Here is a 23,168-nt window from a genome sequence, read left to right on the forward strand (position 1 = left end):
ACCGGTCCATTCAGAAGGAAGTGGGGGGAAAACAGGATGTGAGGTCACGAGAGGACACCGGGTTTGGGTTGAATTCCTGCGACTTGCAACAAATCGGAAAAGACAAGAGGCGGATGCACGGAGCAGATCCCGGGTTGTGCAACATTTAGGAGATAGCGGGTCGATGGGTGGAACTTATGTCCCGTTAGGCGGTGATGGCATTTCAGTGGAGGAACAGTCTGCAAGTTGGCTGAGGGTTCAGTCCTTCTGGGTCTTCATCACAGATGTTACAACAAAACTCAGACACAGCCGGTGTGGTTTTAAAATGTATTTGTCTTCACATTAGGAGTATATCTTTATCAACGTTTTACATGACACAACTACATAATGTGATAAGATCTTCCATGTTTTCAAAAATAGTTATGAATTTAAAAGATTTAAAATACAAATATGACAGCCTAAATAACAAGATGCCACACGTCTTGCCAACAGGTAGGACTAACCATACGGTGCACAGTTTCACCGCCATGTAAATTCAACCTTGAGCTTGTCCATGCTTTCAGATAGTTGTAGCTACATTTAAAAAAAAAAAAAATAATAATAATATCTGATAACTTTTCCCAAGAGTTGACATCAGGGGTTTTCTCAAGCAAGTATGACTTTCTTTTCCACTTCAACAGCCTCCTGTGGTTTGCCAGCTCCAAGTTTCTTGCCTGGAATAAATGGAAAAAAAACCAAAGACAGTAAACTCAAGGCCCTTGTTTATGGAACTGAAACATTTAAAAAAAAATACCCAGATAAAACAAGCTCTCCCTCTATGGATACATTTGAACCAAATATCAGCAAACCATCAGATGCAAACAAGCTGCGAGAGAATAGCTGAATATTACAGCTGAATCAAGTGATTATTTAGGACACACGTGGTCAGCAAAACAAGCTCTAAACACTTTAAATACTCCACTAAATTAGCCAGTTGCCAAATGTGACTGTAATGCATGTTAATTAGTTCTGGGCAGAAGGCAAAATGTGGTTTTATCTTGAGTTGAGAGCATGGAGATTAAACAAAAATGGCTAAATTAAATGTCAAAAAACAGCCGACAGATGCTAAGACTGTATTTATGAAAGGCACTGCAGTTGGCAAAAAACAAAAAACGAGATACACCAGTTAAACTAAAGAGATACCTTTTTTCTTGCCTCCACCAGCCCCCTGTGCTTCTCCAGACTGGGCTTTTGCATAAGCCACCGTCACTTTGCTGCCATCGATCTCACAGTCCTCCATGGCTTCTTTGGCAGCTTTGCAGTTGTCTTCACTCTCAAACTCCACAAAGCCAAACCTGAGAAACATGTTGCATAAAACAATTCAGTGTAAAGCATTAAACAATTATGACACTAAGAAGATAACTTTTAGGCTACCTACCCTTTTGAAACTCCTGTATTTGTATCAAGAGTGACTCTTGTGCTGCAAGACCCTTCAAAGGCACTTTTAAGAGTCTCTGCAGTCGTATTCTCGGCAAGGCCCATCACAATCAGTGTTTTTGATTGGACTAAAGAAAAAAGATTGTTCATTAGTCATGGATAAAAATTTAGAAACACATGAAATGTATGTTTGACTCTTGAATATTAGACCTATGAACAATCCTACATACATTTCTCCTCTGAATTTGCTTGCATTTGGCTGAATTGTACTCCGACAACCCTTTTGTACATTTTCAGTTTTTGAGATGACTGCAAGACCTGTTCCGCATCTGCCACAGCTGCAAACTGGACAAACCCAAACCTGCAAAGGATTACAGATGTTTTTTGAGAACATTTGAATATGTATTCTTTGGAAAAAAGAAAAAGAGCAGTGTACATGTGTTCTTACCCCCTTGATTTGCCGTCACACTGAGGTATGCTGACACTAACAGCGGTCTTAAATAATTTCTTGAGGAAGATTTCTTTTATATTGAAAGGCAAATTGCTCAAAAACAAGGTGTTATTTGGAGCTGCAGCTGTGAGAAAGAGATATTTATGTACAGATTATTTTGAAAGAACAATTTAATAGCTAAAGTATCAGGTGATCCATCGACAGCGCATTTCTAAATGTTCAGAGACTTACCTGGTGCGTCTTCTTTGTCGTCTTTAGCTTGGATGACTTTCCGATTTGTTTTTCCAACACAGTCCACAATCAAAACCCGGCCTTGAATCATAATGTTCTGTTCTTGTTGCTGTACTTTCTGAGCAATAGTTTTATTTTTAAACTCCACAAAGGCAATGCTGTTGAAAATGGAAATTTCATTCAGTATTTATTACAAAAATCCAATAAATGCATGTTTTTATTTATTGATCATCATCATAATCATCATAGCAGCCCCAGTGACAACATTACTAAATAATCTCTCACCCTGTCGTTGGGCCTTCCGTCCCACCAGGAAACCGAACATCGACGGCCTGGCAGAAGGTTTTCATAATGTCTTCTTTTGTTGCGTTGTACGGGACGTTCTTCAGAAACAAGCATTTGTCATCTTTGGCTGCCAAACACAGTACTCGAGTTAGACATGTAATCTTTATCCCCCTCCTTGGACAATAATATATTTTACAATAATTGTTTTACATTCCCCAGATCATCAAGTCATAAATCCATTATTCTAACAGTTTTTAAAAAAACGAAATGTTTTGTGCACCGTTATCTAAAATGTCAATTTACATAGACTTTAAATAAACGTGATAAAACAATAATGTTTAGTTGAGTTACCGTTGCGTTCCTTTGCTGGAGCTTTCACCTGCACCTTGTCCATATTCTTGACCTTCGCTTTGGCGATCTTCATTGGCTTATCATGCATCATTTCTCCATGTAATGTCAAACCTTTGGTCAAGTCCATCTCTGAAGCCAAATCTACAAATGCATGTTTTCTACAGCAGAAAAACATTGTCAGAGTGTATTTAGTATTTAAAGTAGCAGCAATATTACATCGAAATGGATGAAACAAACAATATCTAATGCTGAGGGGCCTGAATTGTGAACAACCTACTCACTTGGACCGGTCCAATCTGATGTCTTGAACCAGGAGACTTTGTGCCATGAAGTAATTTGCTAATGAATCTTTGACTTCCTCAAATGTTTTGGTGTTGTTCAGGTTGCCGACATAAAGACAATATCCTACGAAGAAATAAGATGTGTGAGGGCAAGAGTATAAAGGCACCTTACAGAACACATTTAGCAGTCTGAGTTCATACCATCGTTCATGATCTTAGTTTTCTTTGAAGCGGGGGTCTCAACAGAAGAGGGTGCCTTCCGTTTCCCTTTTCCTACAACCGAATACAAAATGTTACAAGGACACCATAACTAACTAACGTGAGTTCAAATGGCAAACAGTGTTCACAATTTCTAGTCCCATCTCACTTTTCTGGCACATTTTTCTGAGTAGATGTTTGTAAAACATTGAAAGCCACAACACATACTGCTGATTTCAATTAATGTTCAAAGTTTCAAATACTAAATGTGTTGCTATAGTGCCAGAAGGAGGACACTGATCCCTGTTGCACATTATTTGAGACCAGTCCAGACTGTTTTTTTGTGAGTAAAGTGAAAAGAAGAGAACAACAGTAGCAGGAACTTAATGCAGCTGTTTTATCATTGACGACTCATTCACTTTGGAACCATCCTTACCTGGTGTCTTTTTCATCTGTTCACCTCCATTGGTTTCCTTTAGAACATCGTTGCGCGCTCCCTCCTGGTTCTTCTCCCATGTTACACTTACTGGAGCTGTACTTCCAGCGACAGTGTCCACCTGAGATTCTGAAGAGGAGGCTCTGTTACTGACAACAGTCACAATATCAGACACAATTGTGTGAGGTTACTGTATGTCAACTGCAGTCATGATTTGATGTAAAGACAATGAAAACCAGTCTCCTATGTTTTAGTTTAAAAATAAAAAATAGTAACTTTTGAATGTTGTCAACATCCTTACCGCTGTCCATCATCTGATCACTTGCAATAGTCACCGTGGAAGAACTTCCTTTTACTTCAATGACCGTGTCCATCTGATGATCTAGAGATGCAGCTTTGTTATTGGCACAACTCAGAAATACAATCAGACATCTTGTGTAATGCATTGGCCTTGTACCAGTACCAATCTTAGTCTGTCCTTCTGAAACAATACATTGAGTTGTATAACTTTAATGTCATTGTGGAGTGCAAACAGTCATATTTATTGTAATTTTCCAATTGTTTTAAAGAAATGACGTACCAGTTTTTACATTCTCTGCTTCGTCTACATCTTCCATGGGGACAACTTTGCCTTGTGTTCCACTACGTCTTGTAGTCTGAAAAAGAAAAACAATCAATTAGTGAGCCTGTGTTCTTGTGCGCAAACCAAAACAATCCAATACTGATTCATTTGTCAATTCGTTTTTAAGATTACATTAACACTATGCCTTACAGTCATGGGATATGACCATAACCCTAGTGCAGGTTGGAGTCTGGTTAATGTAAAAGTAAATTAAAGTAATTCTTACGTTTATTTGTTCCATAGTTTTTCACCACGAGATCGCAACTCGTCGTAGCCGTTAAACACACGTGTGTTGAGCAAAGAACATCCGCATGAGATCGTTTTTGAACTAAGCAGTACGCATGCGCAAGCGCATCCTGGACGACGGGTGCCCAGAGCGGTTTCAGCTTTATGCGATTCACCAGCAACAACTTTCGAAATCTCTCCTGAACAGAACGACACCTCAGTGTACGGAATCACTGCTATGAGCACATCTATGGTAAATATTTGGATAGCAATATATATATATATATATAGACAGACACCTGAGGGGGTCCTCCCTCTGCCTCAGGAAACTATGGACTGAATTCAACCATCTGTCATTCGATGATGGTTTGTTATGCAGGACTACTCCAGCAGGGGAGAGGCACGTTCCCCTCATTTCTGGTGCTCAAGCTTTTTCAGCAGCTGCATGGGGGTCCAGCTGCTGCACACCTTTGTGTTTGGGAGAAGGCCAGACACGCCTACTATTGGCACTTGATGTTGAGAGACCTTAGACAATGGTGTGAGCAGTGCAGAGCCTGCCAAACCCACAGGGCCCCAGTTTCCAGGCAGAGGGCTCCCATGGGAGGGTCCCAGGTTAGTCGTCCTCTACAGCGGGTGGCTGTAGATATCCTCGAGCTGCACTGTAACGTCACGGGGGAACAGATATATATTGGTGGTGGAGGACTATTTCACCAAATGTGTTAACCTGTATCCGCTGCCCAATCAGACTGCTCACGCAGTGGCTGCCTGTTCGATGACGATGTGGTAGTGCATAGGATCCCTGAGGTCCTGCACACCGACCAAGGCCGACAATTTGTAGCAGAGGTGATTCAGAGTCTCTGCAAGTTGTTAGGTATCAAAATTAGACATGCACTGCTGCCTCCTACCCCAAATCAGACGGTATGGTGGGCGTAAAACCGGACTCTGATTGATCAGCTGGCGAAGATGCTGCTTTCACATGGAGGTGAATGGGATGATTATGTGAAGCAGGTGGCATTTGCCTACAACAGACACAAGGCACGAGTTCCAGCTGATGTTCAACAGGGTCGATATTTCTCAGGGCTCTGGAGTCCTACCGGAGTATGTGCCATCTCTGGTGGGGAGGCTGAATAGAGCCTTCAGTGCAGCAAGGCATCATGCTACAGAAGCTCATGAGAGACAGAAACTGTACCATGAGGAGGATGTTTGCCATCGTCCTTATGGAGAGGGCGCGTTAGTGTGGCTTAACAACCCGACAGAGTCGCACCAAACTGGCGCCTCACTGAAAGGGCCCCTACAGGGTTGAGCAGGCGCTGGTTTCAGGCCGCCCTGACATACAGGATTGTCAACCCACGCTGGACCGGGCCCAGTTGTTTCATCATTATAGATTGAAGCGGGACACTCTGCCCCTACCATCACTGGCTGTCACTGACACATCCCCCTCTCTCCCCTCTTCTCCTGAAGTGGGGGCTTCTCGGCCAGTCGGACACTGGCCTTGGGGGAGGTTTGGCAGAGCCGCTTGACCCTGTACGGTCCCACGGAGGGTCGTGTGGTGCATTTCCCCATCACATCTTCAACAATATGTTGTTTTGACTGTTGGGTTGCCACCCGGGATGTTAGTCCTGGTGTAAGCCGTTATATTTGTTTTGAAGCATACGGTGTTGTGTTTTGTTGTTCGCCTTGCAATTTCGGGTGCCATTTATAGTCTGATTTATGCCATTAACTATGTTCATTTGTTGTTTTCTCTCGATGATTTGTGTTCATTTCTTTGCCTTTGCTGGTAACGAAACAGGGACGTTTCTAATTGAGAGGGGGGGGGGGGGGGGGGGGGGGGGGGGGGGGGGGGGTACGTTATGTAACAGACTGTCTCATGTGTTTGGTATTGGAGATGATTATGGGTTGCCATAGAGGGGAAAAGTAACTGGACTGGGGGGGAACAAATAAATAAAGAGGGAAGCCGTGGTCCTGAACATGTCCAATCTCCCGGACTCCGTTCATTAACATGATATAAGTGCACCTCACACACAAACCCAGAACGCTCGGTTACATTATGGTTTCCAGCTTCATGTGTTACAACTATGAAATACTTTTGTCATTCAATGATTAAAGACAAAATACAATCTTGTAATACGAACACGGTGTGTAATGTACCTTCCCTTTTGTTATACATGCATTTATACTCACCCTCATTTTTTACAGTGTAAATAATGGGTAAGAAGAACATATACCTGGTTGTGACCTTGTAATCTTCATGAGACAGCCGCAAATACAAACACTGTGGAATTAAGTACAACGCGCATTGACAACTTACCCGACGACGTCCCTCATCAATGCACAGACAGGGTGAGTCAACCGTGGCATCAAAAAGTTGGCTCACATGCCCTCTGCCGTCGTGCAACACTGTGGCCGTAATGTGTGAAGACACACGCCAAACACAACACAGATCCACGCTGCGCTGAGACCGGACCGTCCTAAATCGGTCCATTCAGAAGGAAGTGGGGGGAAAACAGGATGTGAGGTCACGAGCGGACACCGGGTTTGGGTTGAATTCCTGGCGACTTGCAACAAATCGGAAAAGACAAGAGGCGGATGCACGGAGCAGATCCCGGGTTGTGCAACATTTAGGAGATAGCGGGGTCGATGGGTGGAACTTATGTCCCGTTAGGCGGTGATGGCATTTCAGTGGAGGAACAGTCTGCAAGTTGGCTGAGGGTTCAGTCCTTCTCGGGTCTTCATCACAGATAGTTACAAACAAAACTCAGACACAGCCGGTTGTGGTTTTAAAATGTATTTGTCTTCACATTAGGAGTATATCTTTATCAACGTTTTACATGACACAACTACATAATGTGATAAGATCTTCCCATGTTTTCAAAAATAGTTATGAATTTAAAAGATTTAAAATACAAATATGACAGCCTAACAAGATGTCACACGTCTTGCCAACAGGTAGGACTAACAATACGGTGCACATTTTCACCACCATGCAAATTCAACCTTGAGCTTGTACATGCTTTCAGATTGTTGTACATTTAAAAAAAAAAAAAGAGAAAAATATCTCGATAACTTTTCCCAAGAGTTGACGTCAGGGGTTTTCTCAAGCAAGTATGACTTTTTTTTCCAGTTCTTTAACAGCCTCCTGTGGTTTGCCAGCTCCACGTTTCTTGCCTGGAATAAAAAAAAAAAATCAAAGACAGTAAACTCAAGGCTCTTGTTGTTTATGGATACGAAACAAAATAAATACCCAGATACAACCAGCTCTCCCTGTATCAAACATTTGAGCTCAATATCAGCAAAAATATTGCAAACCATCAGATGCAAACAAGCTGCGAGAGAATAGCTGAATCTGTGATTATTTATATATCGGGTCAGATCAGTCTCAATAATTGCAAATGCACACAGAAAGACTCAAATGCATGTGTTTGCATTTGCAATTAGAGACTGATCTGACCCCATATATTTAGGCAACACGTGGGCAGCAAAACAAGCTGTAACAATTTAAATACTCCACTAAGTTAGCTATTTGCCAAATGTGGCTGTAATGCATGTTAATTAGTTCCGGGCAGAAGGCAAAATGTGGTTTAATCAGAGCCGTTGCCTGCTGATCTTGAGTTGAGAGCATGGAAATAAACAAAAACGGCGACAGATGCAAAGACTATTTATGAAAGTGGAACTGCAGAGTTGATAATTGTGTGATCACCAGTAAAAGTAAACACTTTCACATTACTAGATCTTTAATTGATTAATTAGTTAAAACTAAAGTGATGGGCTTCAACTTGTAACTGGCAAAAAAACAACAAGACTTTGATACACCAGTTGAACTAAATGTTACCTCTTTTCTTGCCTCCACCAGCCCCCTGCCGCTGCAGGCTGTCCCCCAGGTGTCAAAGGAGCTTCTGCACCAGCCCCCTGCGCTGCAGGCTGTCCCCCAGGTGTCAGAGGAGCTTCTCCAGACTGGGCTTTTGCATAAGCCACCGTCACTTTGCTGCCATCGATCTCACAGTCCTCCATGGCTTCTTTGGCAGCTTTGCAGTTGTCTTCACTCTCAAACTCCACAAAGCCAAACCTGAAGAAACATGTGGCAATAAAACAATTCAGTGTAAAGCATTAAACAATTATGACACTAAGAAGATAACTTTTAGGCTACCCACCCTTTTGAAACTCCTGTATTTGTATCAAGATTGACTCTTGTGCTGCAAGACCCTTCAAAGGCACTTTTAAGAGTCTCTGCAGTCGTATTCTCGGCCAAGGCCCATCACAATCAGTGTTTTTGATTGACCTAAAGAAAAAAGATTGTTCATTAGTCATGGATAAAAAATTAGAAACACATGAATGTATGTTTGACTCTTGAATATTAGACCTATGAACAATCCTACATACATTTCTCCTCTGAATTTGCTTGCATTTGGCTGAATTGTACTCCGACGACCTTCTTGTACATTTTTCAGGTTTTTGAGATGACTGCAAGACCTGTTCCGCATCTGCCACAGCTGCAAACTCGACAAACGCAAACCTGCAAAGAATTACAGATGTTTCTTGAGAACATTTGAATATTTATTCTTGGAAAAAACAAAGAGACCAGTGTACATGTTCTTACCCCCTTGATTTGCCGTCCAAACTGAGGAATGCTGATACTAACAGCGGTCTTAAATAATTTCTTGAGGAAGTTCTCCTTTATATCGGTAGGCAAATTGCTCAAAACAAGGTGTTATTTGGAGCTGCAGCTGTGAAAAAGAGATATTTTGTTAACATGTAAATCCATTGAATGATTGATGTACAGATTATTTTTTGAAAGAACAATTTAATAAAGTATCAGGTGATCTATCGACAGATTTCTAAATGTTCAGAGACTTACCATGTGCGTCTTCTTTGTCGTCTTTAGCTTTAAAGACTTTCCGATTTGCTTTTATAACACAGTCCACGGTCAAAACCCGGCCTTGAATCATCATTTTCTGCTTTTGTTGCTGTACTTTCTGAGCAATAGTTTTCTCTTTAAACTCCACAAAGGCAATGCTGTTGAAAATGGAAATTTCAAATCAGTATTTATTACAAATATCCAATAAATGCATGTTTTTTATTTTTAGATTATCATAACCAAATAAATAATCTCTCACCCTGTCGTTGGGCCTTCCGTCTCCACCAGGAAACTGAACATCGACGGCCTGGCAGAAGATTTTCATAATGTCTTCTTTTGTTGCGTTGTACGGGACGTTCTTCAGAATCAAGCATCTGTCATCTTTGGCTGCCAAACACAGCACAGTACTCGAGTTAGACATTTAATCTTTATCCCCCTCCTTGGACAATATTATATTATGCTTAATAATAATTTAAAAAACGAAATGTACAGTTTTATAGCTTCAGCGATAAATTGCATTCTTGTGGTTTTAACATACATGCTCGACGACTGCACCAGTATCTAAAATGGCAATTTACATAGACTTTAAATAAACGTGATAAAACAATAATATTTTATTTTAGTTGAGTTACCGTTGTGTTCCTTTGCTGAGCTTTCACCTGCACCTTGTCCATATTCTTGACCTTCGCTTTGGCGATCTTCATTGGCTTATCATGCATCATTTCTCCATGTAATGTCAAACCTTTGGTCAAGTCCATCTCTGAAGCCAAATCTACAAATGCATGTTTTCTACAGCAGGAAAAAATTATGTCAGAGTTTATTTAGTATTTAAAGTAGCAGCAATATTACATCGAAATGGATGAAACAAACAATATATAATGCTGAGGGGCCCTGAATTGTGAACAGCCTACTCACTTGGACCGGCTCCACTCTGATGTCTTGAACCAGGAGACTTTGTGCCATGAAGTAATTTGTTAATGAATCTTTGACTTCCTCAAATGTTTTGGTGTTGTTCAGGTTGCCGACATAAAGACAAAATCCTACGAAGAAATAAGATGTGTGAGGGCAAGAGTATAAAGGCACCTTACAGAACACATTTAGCAGTCTGAGTTCATACCATCGTTCATCGATCTTAGTTTTTCTTTGAAGCGGGGGTCTCAACAGAAGAGGGTGCCTTCCGTTTCCCTTTTCCTACAATCCGAATACAAAATGTTACAAGGACACCATAACTAACTAACGTGAGTTCAAATGGCAAACAGTGTTCACAATTTCTAGTCCCATCTCACTTTTCTGGCACATTTTTCTGAGTAGATGTTTGTAAAAACATTGAAAGCCACAACACATACTGCTGATTTCAATTAATGTTCAAAGTTTTCAAATACTAAATGTGTTGCTATAGTGCCAGGAGGGACACTCCTCCCTAGACTACTATTCTTAAAAAAAATAAAAAATCATATCTAGAGATGCAGCTTTGTTATTGGCACAGCTCCGAAATATAAATCAGACATCTTGTGTAATGCATTGGCCTTGTACAGTACCTTGTTCATCTTTAGGAGCATCCACCTCGGTACCAACCATGGGTTCACTTGAAGAGACAGTCTTAGTCTGTCCTTCTGAAACAATACATTGAGTTGTATTAACTTTAATATAATTGTAGAATCCAAATAGTAATATTTATTGTAATTTTTCAATATTTTTTAAAGAAAAGACTTGCCAGTTTTCACATTCTCCGCTTCTTCTACAGCTTCCATGGGGACAACTTTGCCTTGTCTTCCACTACGTCTTGTACCCTGAAAAAGAAAAACACATTAATCAATTAGTGAGCCTGTGTTCTTGTGCGCAAGCCTGCAAGCCAAAAAATCCAATACTGATTAATTAGTTCAATTCGTTTTTAAGATTACATTAACACTACGGCTTACAGTCATGGGATATGGCCATAACCATTTCCCAGGGCCCAAAGCGATGTCTTCCAAACCCTCACAATATTCACATTATAAGTGTAGTAAATGCAGAAAATCCTCACATTTAACATGTTTAACCCAGGGATATTTTTTTTAATCCCTCGGTAACTACTTGGAAATTGTAAAGGCTTATCAAAATGTATGTAAACGAAGTTACCCCACTTGAAAACGTTAGCTTGTTAGTTTGTAGCTGCCGTTAACAAATTGTGTAGCGTGGAAACATCTACCCAGTGCAGGTTGGAGTCTGGTTAATGTAAAAGTAAAGTAAAGTAATTCTTACGTTTGTTTGTTCCATAGTTTTCACCACGAGATCGCAACTCGTCGTAGCCGTTAAACACACGTGTGTTGAGCAAAGAACATCCGCATGAGATCGTTTATTAGCTAAGCGGTACGCATGCGCAAGCGCATCCTGGACGACGGGTGCCCAGAGGGATTTTAGCTTTTTGCGATTCACCAGCAACAACTTTCGAAATCTCTCCTGAACAGAACGGACACCTCAGTGTACGGAATCACTGCTATGAGCACATCTATGGTAAATATCTGGGTAGCAGGTGATTCATATTAAGAGATAAAAATAGGATTGTTTTCCTCACTACTAAAGCGCAATTTCCTTACAGCTAGAGCGTTGAGTAGCCAAGTAGCTTAACCGACTCTTGAGTTACTCAACTACCACATGAGCCAGCCTCGTGTTAAAGTGTTTCAGCCTCATATGTTACAATGATACAGCCTCGTGTGTTAGTATTTCAGCCTCATGTGTTACAGTGTGTCAGCTTTTATGTGTTACAGTTATACAGCTTTATTTGTTAGTGTTTCAGCCTCATGTGTTTCAGCTTTTATGTGTTACAGTTATACAGCCTCATGTGTTAGTGGTTTCAGCCTCATGTGTTAACAGTGTTTCAGCCTCATATACAGCCATATGTGTTACAGTTATACAGCCTCATGGTGTTACAGTGTTTCAGCCTCATATACAGCCATATGTGTTACAGTTATACAGCCTCATGTGTTACAGTGTTTCAGCCTCATATACAGCCATATGTGTTACAAGTTATACAGCCTCATGTGTTACAGTGTTTCAGCCACTTGTTTACAGTGTTTCACCCTTATGTGTTACAGTGTTTCAGGCCTTGTGTGTTACAGTGTTTCAGCCACATGTTTACAGGTGTTTCACCCTTATGTGTTACAGTGTTTCAGCTCATGTGTTACAAGTGTTTCAGCCAACTTGTTTACAGTGTTTCACCCTTATGTGTTAGTGGTTCAGCCTTGTGTGTTACAGTGTTTCAGCCACATGTTTACAGTGTTTCACCCTTATGTGTTACAGTGTTTCAGCCTTGTGTGTTACAGTGTTTCAGCCACTTGTTTACAGTGTTTCACCCTTATGTGTTACAGTGTTTCAGCCTTGTGTGTTACAGTGTTTCAGCCACATGTTTACAGTGTTTCACCCTTATGTGTTACAGTGTTTCAGCCTTATGTGTTACAGTGTTTCAGCCACATGTTTACAGTGTTTCAGCCTTATGTGCTACAACTATGGAATACTTCTATTGTCATTCAATGACGAAAGACCAAATACAATCTTGTAATTACGAACAACAACAACGTGTGTACTGTTCCCTTCTCTTTGGGTATACTTGCATGAAGTATACTCACCCTCAATGTTTACAGTGTAAGTAATGGGTAAGAAGAACAACATATACCTGGTTGTGACTTTGTAATTACTATACTGTATTCAATCGTTTGTCCTTAGATGACAATGGTAACCTTCTCTAGTTATGTGCCTGAGAAGACATAGGCCTTATCTCCTTGGATAATAATATATTTTACATTGATTTCCAATAATTGTTTTACATTCCCAGATCATTCCATCATAAATAAAATATTCTAGCAGTTAAATAAATAAAAACTTAAATGTACATTCTCAATGATGAATTGCCTTCCTGTGGTTTTAACATGGAAGATCTACCACTGCACTGTTATATAATATGGCAATTTACATGGAGTTTAAATGAACGTGTGATAAAACAATTATATTTAGTTGAGTTACCTGTTTTGTCCCTCTCTGAAGCCAAATCTACAAATGAATGTTTTCTACAACAGAAAAAAAACTTTACTTCAGAGTTTAAGTAAACAGCTTTATTAAATCAAAATATTACTGTAAGTAATGGGTAAGAAGAACAGCATGTACCTGGTTGTTGGACTTTGAAATTACAATACTTTATATAATCTTTCGTCCTTAGATGACAATGTAAGCCTTCCCTAGTTGTTGCACCTGAGAAGACTCTGGACTGTGGGTGTAGGTTACTTGTAAAAACACAACTGCCATGAGCAAAGGGGCATCTATTAGTATATTACGTTTTGGTAGCACATTCAACGATGAATATACAATTTACGTCACCATAAATTACTTAGAGGTACCGCAGGATGTCATTGTTGCCAACTGTGGGGTACTTTATCCATGGAAGTACCCCAGTATGTACAAAAGTTATTCATTTTTTCTTCTAAAATACTCAATTGTTAGTCCCTTGTTTCTACTGTACCTACATTTAAGTATCTGTAGGAACTGTAAGAATGTATCTGTACTGACCAATAGTAACCTTTAAGTTAAGGGTACTGCTAAAATTTTGATTTGATTTATCTGGGAATGTAAAACAATTATTGGAAATGAATGTAAAATATATTATTATCCAATGAGATAAGGCCTATGTTTTATCTGGCACTTACACAGTAAGTGCCAGATAATTACACCGTAAGGTGTGGGCTGTATTATGTTACCCTTCTTTTATACCTATTCACTGAACATCGTTGAAGGTAACCTGAAATCTAAGATTTCCATTGCCAACACTGCTTCTCTGTAATTGTTGTAAAAAACAGGTAGAACTGGAACTGGACAAAGAATGTTGCGGTCCAAAGGTTACGTTGCAGCCTCAGCACGACAACTCAGCTAATACAGATAAGGTATTGGGTCAGGCCATCCATTCAGGCTGTAAACAAGACCAATATGAGCTGACCATGGAGACTGTGGGTCTAAGTTGAGGAATATTAGGACATACGTTTCAACAATGGGAAGTCAGAGGTACGGTTTCAAGAAGGAATGCTTCATTTTGTCAGTGGACGTTGGACGACAACAATAAGATGTCACATCTATGACAAGGAGGCAAATGTCCGAGGATCATGCACCACCAAGGTATTCTTCACCCTCTCGCTGTCCATTCAGCCTCAAATTTCTCAAATACAGCACCCACTTTCATCCTTTGTCTTTCTGCAAAGATTTACACAATCTAGATTATTTTGAGGCTGATCTTTCTTATTCTGGTAATATTCTCCAGGTTGTTCCCTTGTATCCAGAAGTCGGTTATGTGGAGATGGACCCAGATGCAATATTTGAAGGATTTATCACTGTGGTCAAAAGGAGCTGTGAAAGGTACAGTTGCACCATTCCCTGTTGCTACAACTATACCAAGAAGTTATAGGGATGTGAGTCATTGTTAATAGGCAAATTTAACAAATTAACAAATGACCGCAATTCATGTTAAAATGTCCGTTCTGTATTTTTTTTAAAGTGAACATATACAGCTGAACACCGACTAACTTACACAGTTCTTTAGGTACACCTGGCTACTGTGCAGCGCAATCTAATAAGTAGCAATGCAATAATCAACACCATTAATAGGTGTTTAAGTTGATTAAGGCTGTTCTTATTTTAAAGGCTGTTATCCTGTGCTGTTGTTTTATTGGACTATATGTAAAAGGCTTGTTTGACATGTAAAATGCTCTTTTGTCCACTATACATACTTTGAGTTCCATGCAAATTGAACAGATTAAATTAAAGTCTGTTGAACTCTGTTTACACTGGACATTGGTCTGTCCTTAAAAAGCAAACAATAATTCAAAATCTCATCCTGTTTCTTACCATATCCATTTTAACCTGTTCACGTGGCTCATGATATAGATGCAGGAGTACAAATGCGTCAAATAGACGCCTTGGGCATCTCCACTCAACGAGGCGACCTTCACAACATGGGACAGGTAAGATGACCTTCCAAAAATCATAGGACTTGTTGTAGCAGACTTTTTTTTACCTGCCTTCATATCGTTATCAGTTATCATGGCTCATCTGATATTTATTTTACTTCCACTCCTTCAGGAAAACTGGGGTTCCTTTCCATAACTTCATCAGCTGGCAGGACCGGAGGGCTGCAGACCTGGTGAAATCCTGGAACAGATGCTGCACAATGAAAGTGAGTCTTTTACTGCTTTGCATACGTTTGGAAGATACAAGATGAAATACCAGAAGGTATCAATTATTTGGAATTCAACTGAAGGATCATTGCTACATATCAAGTGCCTTCATTCAATATAGCTTTGATTGTGTTTATTGCCAACTGCAGGCCCTCCATGGCACGATGAAGGTGCTCCAATTCCCTGACCAGGCAGAAGCGGGCGCTTGCAGCAAGTCTCATTGTCTTCTCTACTCAACATGTCACCTTCCGCCTCGTCTGGGCCCTAACACACTACAAGCAGGTGTGTGTGCCTGCGTATGTAATGAAATTTCAACCCAGTTAACTGACGGAAACTCACGCCGAGAGCAGGCCTCCCAGGCTGCGGGTGTTCAAGGGTTAATTATAAAGAATTAAAAAACTATGGCATTTAATTACAGCAAACAGAGAGAGGCTGAATCACATTATCAGCACACTCCTCACTCGTCAGCCTCATGCTGTCTTCTTCCAGGTTCGTCAAGCAGTAGCTGAAGGCAACTGCTGCTTTGGAACAGTCGACACCTGGCTCCTGTTCAAACTCACGAAAGGTGGGTGTGGACATTTGTTATGCGAAGCTCATGGGAATGTTGTCTCCCTATGAGGTTAATGTCATTTGAGAACGGTACAGGGATATATAATTTGTCCAGTGGATTGTATTTCACATTGCGAAACGGGATTTTTAAGACCTCGAAAGAATGTTCTTTGTGTTTCCAATCCTGTTGCGTCACTGATTGGCTGAAATGTTTGAGCTAACTTTTTTGGGAGAGGAGGGGTTGAAAAATGATCGGGTGCTCATACAAGTTTTTAATTACCTTTTAGAAAGAGATTCTGTGAAATATAAATGTGTGTCACTGAATCTGTTTCAGGGCAGGTCCATGCCACGGACTACTCAAATGCCGAGTTCAACAGGAATTTTCGACTCTTATCAGGTCTGGTGTATGTCATGTTTATTTACCATTTTGTTTAGTTTTTGGTGTGAGGTTGTTTTTGTCATTTCATTGTAATGTAACTTTTTCCCCCAGATGTGCTGGAGTGGCTTTCTCAGCTTTCTTGTTTCTCTGCCTCTCTCTATTTTCCCCAAAGTAGAAAATACAAAGTGAGTCAACTATTTTCTTCAAATTCCCTCTAACACTTGAATCATGCCTTTAATATAAATGCATACATTTATTGCAGTTCTTTTTCTTCCTTATTCCCTGTTTTCAACCTGTTACCAAGATGTCAGAAGTTAAAGCTTGAGTTGGTACTCTTGAGAAACTAGAAAGAGTGTGTAGGATTAAAAAAAAACATCCCACCAAAAAGCCCAGTGGCGCAAACTCTTCCATTGAAAGTAGCTTTCAGCTCTAGCTCCAAAGGTTGCTAAATCTAGCAAGGAAAGTAAGCAAAGGTATCCCGTCCAAAGTGATTGTGTGTTTAATTTAACGGGTTGTGAGATATTTACAGTAGGAAAAAAGGAAAATACAACAAATTCTGCTACACAAAATTTGCTTTTGTTTTCTACTCTTTCTTTTGGTCTACAGGCCTCTAAAACTAAATCATTCTTCAGTTGAACTACTCGGGACAACACTGAGCACATTTTTCTCTGCATAATAATTAACATAAAGTAAAGAAATATACATATATTTACTGCCAAAAAATCCCTCATACGCATTTCTGGGTGTGATGTGTTATTTGTAGTAATTTTTTAATGATTGTGACGGAGAGTGTGACATGACACCTTCTCTCTGGTCTCTCCCTCGCGATGCACCAGCCATGACTTTGGTTCCACAGACCCGTCCATCTTCGGAGAGTCCATTCCCATCATGTCCGTGGTGAGTTGTCGAGGTCTGTGGGTTTCACACATTCTGGTTATCTGTGTGATTACGACTGATGAGTAATCACATCGGTGTGCAACCTTTTGATTATATTTATAGACAGGGTCAATTTGAGTCACGGTCCTTATGTTGTAAATTGAGCCGAGATATTTATGTTTTTATCAGCAAGGAATGTTTGACAGGATGATGAACGTAGCAGAATGTTGAATTCATGGTGGAGAGATTCCCTGCTATGAAAAATAAGTTCTTTCAAAGAGGGCTTCCTCTTGACAAACTTGGATTGTGTTTAGGGTTTTGATTTCACAACATACAACTGGCTTCTTCTTTCCCTTTGACTTAGATGGCGGACCAGCAGGCAGCCATGTTTGGAGAGTGCTGCTTTGACGTTGGTGATGTCAAGATCACTATGGGAACGGGCACCTTCATGGACATTAACACCGGGAGCCAACCGCATATGCCCGTGGCAGGTAAAGCAAAAATACACACATGGTAAGATTATTTCAAGCAGATTTATCCATACAGGCACATTACAAGCCAATGTTTACTTCTCTGTAGGTCTGTATCCTCTGGTGGGTTGGAAGATTGGCTCAGAGGTGGTGTACCTGGCGGAAGGCAATGCAGCCGACACTGGCACTGCAATCAAATGGGCACAGGAGCTTGGTGAGCGATGAGTAGATTATTTATTTTTCTTATTATATACAAGACGTTGTGGCCATTAGTTGAAGGGCTTTGTATCACAAACACAATGATGGGATCAGTTAAAGTTGTCTATGTCAAAGAGATGACACTGAATACGGTTAGCGACAGGCAGATGTACAGGCTGGTGTGAAACCTGTGTGTGTGTGGTGTGTGTGTGTGATTGCAGAGCTCTTCTCTGAACGTCCAGGAGACCAGTGACATGGCTTACAGTGTCAGCGACTCAGACGGAGTGTGTTTTGTTCCTTCCTTCAGTGGCCTGCAGGTAGATGTGTACGAGTGCAGTCCATCTGTGTCAAAGAAACATCTGTTTACCTTTTATATGCAGCTGTGTACACAATCATATTCACCCAAAGTAAAATATATATATTCACTTTAGGCACATATAAGCAAAACACCGGCATGGATTTACTTTTAATTTGGTCTCTGTGTAACATGGTTATGTGTCTCTTTTTTTTCTCTGCCCTCCATTGTGAACTGGCCTTTGTGTAAGTGTTTGTCCTTAATGTTTGTGGCTTACATGCATGTGAATACGATATCTAATGTTTTCTAATGATCGTAATAATCAAGAGCTACTTGTTGTATACTTGTAAAATAGTATCGCTGCACTCTTGCTGACCAAGAAGCTACTGCGTTTTACTTGAGGACCCTTTCATACATTATTTTTCCAAGTCTGGTTTTCACTGAAAGACATTTGACAGGTTGTGTATTTACTTTATTTAACCAAAGGCTCCTCATAATGATCCCAAAGCCGTGTGCCTCCCTCATGGGCCTCAAACCTTCAACCACGAAAAGTCATCTGGTCCGAGCCATTCTGGAGTCCGTCGCCTTCAGGTGAGTCATGTTGAAGTTTTTCTGTCGGACATTTCTTTTCTCATTCATGCCAACTGATATTGTCTCCTTGTACTCCTGTTATTCTTTCAGCAACAAGCAGCTATATGAGACAATACTGAGAGAAACTAGCATTCCCATCACGAAGATCAGGTGCGTTTTTCCTCATCCGCTGTGTGAATTAAAGAGTATCCGATTGTGGTAACGTAAGCTCGCTGCGGAACGATTCAACGTAGGCATTGAGCTCTCGTAGTCGCCTCACAACCCTTTGATATTGCAGCTCACAGGGCAATGTGTGGTTGTAGGATTTGGATTTCTGCCAGCATATCGGATGTAACGGAGTGGACTCTTGTGTACCCGGCCACTGCTAATGCAGTTCAGCTTTCATTGGCAATGCATTACGGGTGGATATTTCTCTGATACTGTTCCAGCTAAGTGAGTTGCAGTGTAATTGAGTGCACTCATCTTTCTTTCTTTCTATCTCAGGGTGGATGGTGGGGTTTCCTCCAACGACTTTGTTATGCAAATGACTGCAGACCTGTTTGGCAGAAAGGTAGCAAGACCCCAACACTACGAAATGTCGTCTTTAGGGGCTGCTTTCGTCGCTGGACTTGGAATAGGTATGCAGGCAATAACTTGCACATGAAATGTACATTGTGGTGGATGCTTTTCAAACTAGAAACATTTAAATTTCTTTAAGGTTATAGCTGCCAGCCGCGTGAAACTGTGTGTCTTAGAGAGACTAAGAGACGCAGCTCTGTCAAGCAGTTAGAACAATAATACTCCTTACTTTTAATAAGGTTCTTTGTCCTTCTCTAAAAATATCACAATGCTTGGTCATGACATTGAGTTGCATTGAAAAATTATGATCAAAAGCCCTATTTTTATTTCTGGCACTGACAGAAGGAGCCAACTGAAATCATGCTTGTTATGTACCTGTTTTCCATTATTTATTCACATTGTGTAATTATATTGTTATACATTAGTCAGTGCTTAATCGAATCCAACACAATTTGTGCTTGTTGTTTTAGAACAGAAGCAGGTGGTGCTGATGACTGAATAATAATGTGAATCATGTGAGAAATATTATTTCTTAGTGGATCAGTAGCCAACAGTGTTAAGTGATATGTAAACAAAGATCTGCACCACTTTTAGGGATTTGCATTGTGGTTTGTGAGCATTGGCTCATTTATAATAATAATAATACATTTATTTATATAGCACCTTTAAAAACAGAGTTACAAAGTGATCTACATATAAGCAAAGGTAAAACATAACATCAATACAAGTACACATTTCAGAAAATACATTTGCATCCCTCACATTGCCACCTTCTGAATGTACAGGACTTTATGTGTTATACATGGGTCATTGTAAAGGGTTCGTGGTAATGTTGTGTACCTAGTCTCCTCCGTCCTCCACTGTCACTGCAGGCTTCTGGAGGACGAGGGAAGAGCTGAAGAAGCTGGCAGAGCACCGACGAATCGTTCTCGCCCCAAAGAGCATCCAAGGGCGGCGCTTGCAGCCCGAGTCGGGAATACATCCCGGGCCTCCAGAGATTGGGAGAGAGCTCTCCGACGCTCCATGAATTGGTACCAAGCCTTGACACGGATGCACACGACAAGGAGATCCTAGGTTTGACAGAGACATGAGTTTGTGAGAAGCAAAACTAATCTTAGACGGTGGTGATTTTGTTGTGCACCGTCAGCAAAACTTCACAGCCTTGAGTTGATGTCCACATACAGACTTCCTTCCTACTGGATTTCTTCATGCCATAGCAAACCTCATCCTTGCTTCATTCCACATATCAAGCCACTGGTGCCTCTTCTCATTAGAGTATTTCATCAGCTGGGATAATATTGTTACATGCTGCCACATGGGGGCGCTAATGACTGGTTTTGCAGCTGTTTAATTTATGAACGCCATAGCAACTGCATGCCACATGAGTATTATGGATTGAAAACATTGATTTCCTTAACTGTGAGGGGGAAAACAGGTTAAATGACTCTAAATAGGAAGCCAAATGTTAACTTCAAAAATGTTAGTATTTGTCTTTTTAAAATAGTAGTTTTAAACAGTATTTATCTTTGTTAGTTAAAGGAAATGTTAGTCCTCTAGAGAAAACATACAGTCCTAACAGCCTTTTGGAAAGTCTTAAGTAGCTTAATTTTTTATAATCATATACATTCTAGCTGCAGGCGACCCAGACCCTATCCTCAAACGAAATGCAATTATGAAATTGGATGATATTGTTTAATTGTGACTGGATCATAAACTACGTGAACAGGCTGTGCTCTGTAAGGGAATCCTACTGGATTTTAGTATTTTTGTCAGCTTGTTGTCAGAAATGCTTCTTTCCGCTCGCCTCACATCTCCATTAGAAAAGTGTGTTTGTTTAAGGTGACTGTGAAAGGGATTTGTTTAGGTATGTGGGGATTTGAAGATCAAGCTTTTCTGTAATAGCTGTCGAATGGTTTGTGTCCAACTGACACATAAATTAAAAATGTAGCTTTGACACGTATTGTGTGGTTTAGAACAAGTTGATCAGGGATATAAATATGTACTGAACTGGCATAAAACAGATTATGGATACATGAAAATATTTATTTCTTGTAAATCCATTTTTTGTAAAGAGTATTTCTGTTATTATTTAGTGCGAACAAATTACTACAAAAAATGTAATCTGTGTCTTATTCTTGATTTGCTCTACTTGCCGTTGTTACATGTTTTTGCCTTTCCTAATACTGTAATTTCTTTTTTTCATTTTTTTTCAAGATTTGTTATGCAAGTGGCATTATGCATAATGCAACAATTAACACCTCAGATTGAATTGACAATCCATTTCTAACACTTCTAACACACCATTCAGTCGTTGAATGGCAGATGTCACAAGCTGCTGGGACATAACAAATGTTACATTTGTGATCATACTTTTTTTTACAAAATTGCATTAAAAATATCAATGCTGTGTGATGCCGAAGAGCTATATTCAAAACTGTAAATGATCAGCAGTTGCCCGTGGTGATTTGAGTGACTCTTGGCTACAGAAGGTGTCACCAACATGGTGAGTGAGCAGATAAAGCCAAAAGGGTTTTACCTCCACATGGACTCTGGGGAAACGCTGTTGTCTTGTCCATGGGGAATGATCGGAAACCCAGGCGGTCGGATGAGTGTTGGGATGGCTTCCCATTGGTGTGAGCAACCTCACTGTGAGGGTTGCTATGGTAGCTTGCGGATGGAGTGACTGAGAACAAATGGGTGTGTTTTCCTGCTCATGGTGCTGGTATGGTGAAGGGGGCTCTAATTGAGTGCACAGAAAGGTTTTTTTTGTCTCAACAATGGGATGATTGTGTGCCCGTCCTCCAAGAGGAAGAGCAGACCATTTGTATACATCACACAGATTTATACTGTAGCTGCTCTGCATCACCCCCCTCCCTCCATAACTCCTTCCCCCTTCCCGCATCCCAAACACTTCCTCTTGTCGAGATCTCAATCTCAGCTTTCTTGCCAGTGGGTTCGGCTTGCAGTGGGAAGACTTTGTAGAGAAAAATGTACTCGAGTGAGTGAGACAGCGAGGACTAGCACATGAATCAGTGTGACCGGCTCTCACACTAATCAGTCAAATGTGTGTGTGTGTGTGTGTGTGTGTGTGTGTGTGCTGGTTGTCCGCTTGGTACCGCATTGTATGAGTTGTAGTGGACTCTGCCTTGCAACAAATTCAATCTGACAGCAGGAACTGGATGCAACGCGACCACTACTCCAGTCCCCCTCCCCCACACGAGCTGAACCCTACATCAAGGGTCATTATGTAACTCCTTCTTCTCTTTCCTCAATCTCTGTGAGACACTGGGTTTGTTCGCTGGAGGGCCAGGGTTGGAAGTTAAGCTTTTGTCTTACTTTTTCCTCTGACAGTGTCTCAGTCAGTCATGCTGCCTATAGCTCCTTCTCCCTCAGTTCAGTTCATTGCAGTCATTGGCACAACCTGCATCATGTGTACAGACGTGCCTTCCTCTAGAGGATACATCAAAGAATAACATGTTCTGTTATATGGCACATCTATTTACTTCATATCCCTCTCTCTCTCACACACACGCACACTCTTGAACGCATGCACACATTTCAGTAATGCTCAATTGCCATAGCAACAAGGATTGGCAAATGCTCCAAATATCAATGCTCAACCAGTCAGTCACAAATGGCATCCTCGTGGGCTTCAAGTGTGCTATTTATAAATAAAAGCATTTTCTAAACACACGCGCTTGCACTAAACTGGAGCTTTCTAGACTGAATGC

The 23,168-nt window shown here is 40.7% G+C and overlaps 3 protein-coding genes across 5 annotated transcripts; 1 reads left to right on the forward strand and 2 right to left on the reverse strand.

The window, feature by feature from the left end:
• Window positions 1-292: 292 nt before the first annotated feature.
• On the reverse strand, window positions 293-11,699 carry LOC117746193 (nucleolin-like). 3 transcript variants are annotated; one of them, XM_034555150.1, is made up of 14 exons: window positions 4,477-4,613; window positions 4,209-4,284; window positions 3,930-4,010; window positions 3,629-3,757; window positions 3,196-3,267; window positions 2,995-3,118; window positions 2,714-2,871; window positions 2,363-2,489; window positions 2,078-2,235; window positions 1,844-1,970; window positions 1,626-1,756; window positions 1,397-1,523; window positions 1,162-1,313; window positions 293-692 (listed from the first exon to the last, which is right to left on the reverse strand). In XM_034555150.1, exons 1-14 carry the CDS (start codon window positions 4,489-4,491, stop codon window positions 625-627), a joined length of 1,545 nt encoding a protein of 514 aa, XP_034411041.1. In that variant the 5' UTR covers window positions 4,492-4,613; the 3' UTR covers window positions 293-624. The 3 variants fall into 3 exon arrangements, with proteins under 3 accessions (XP_034411041.1, XP_034411043.1, XP_034411042.1); XM_034555152.1 differs by lacking the exons at window positions 3,629-3,757; window positions 3,930-4,010; window positions 4,209-4,284; window positions 4,477-4,613 and adding exons at window positions 10,866-10,937; window positions 11,042-11,117; window positions 11,569-11,699; XM_034555151.1 differs by lacking the exons at window positions 3,629-3,757; window positions 3,930-4,010; window positions 4,209-4,284; window positions 4,477-4,613 and adding exons at window positions 10,866-10,940; window positions 11,042-11,117; window positions 11,569-11,699.
• Window positions 4,648-21,849, forward strand: gk5 (glycerol kinase 5). The gene is given in 25 exon segments (XM_034555149.1): window positions 4,648-4,728; window positions 14,154-14,399; window positions 14,402-14,466; window positions 14,609-14,686; window positions 14,688-14,703; window positions 15,232-15,284; window positions 15,286-15,308; window positions 15,427-15,520; window positions 15,671-15,703; window positions 15,705-15,803; window positions 16,011-16,086; window positions 16,405-16,436; window positions 16,438-16,467; window positions 16,561-16,634; window positions 17,286-17,346; window positions 17,690-17,816; window positions 17,905-18,009; window positions 18,215-18,228; window positions 18,230-18,310; window positions 18,775-18,798; window positions 18,800-18,879; window positions 18,970-19,029; window positions 19,363-19,496; window positions 20,310-20,347; window positions 20,349-21,849. Coding segments are annotated over 24 exon segments (1,635 nt in total). The 5' UTR covers window positions 4,648-4,728; window positions 14,154-14,341; the 3' UTR covers window positions 20,529-21,849.
• Window positions 7,594-10,112, reverse strand: LOC117746195 (nucleolin-like). The gene is given in 12 exon segments (XM_034555153.1): window positions 7,594-7,640; window positions 8,305-8,538; window positions 8,624-8,721; window positions 8,723-8,751; window positions 8,853-8,916; window positions 8,919-8,985; window positions 9,070-9,089; window positions 9,091-9,170; window positions 9,173-9,196; window positions 9,328-9,485; window positions 9,587-9,714; window positions 9,960-10,112. Coding segments are annotated over 11 exon segments (855 nt in total). The 5' UTR covers window positions 9,628-9,714; window positions 9,960-10,112; the 3' UTR covers window positions 7,594-7,600.
• Window positions 21,850-23,168: the final 1,319 nt, after the last annotated feature.

This window comes from Cyclopterus lumpus, chromosome 17 (assembly GCF_009769545.1).
Source record: "Cyclopterus lumpus isolate fCycLum1 chromosome 17, fCycLum1.pri, whole genome shotgun sequence".
Lineage (NCBI taxonomy): Eukaryota > Metazoa > Chordata > Actinopteri > Perciformes > Cyclopteridae > Cyclopterus > Cyclopterus lumpus.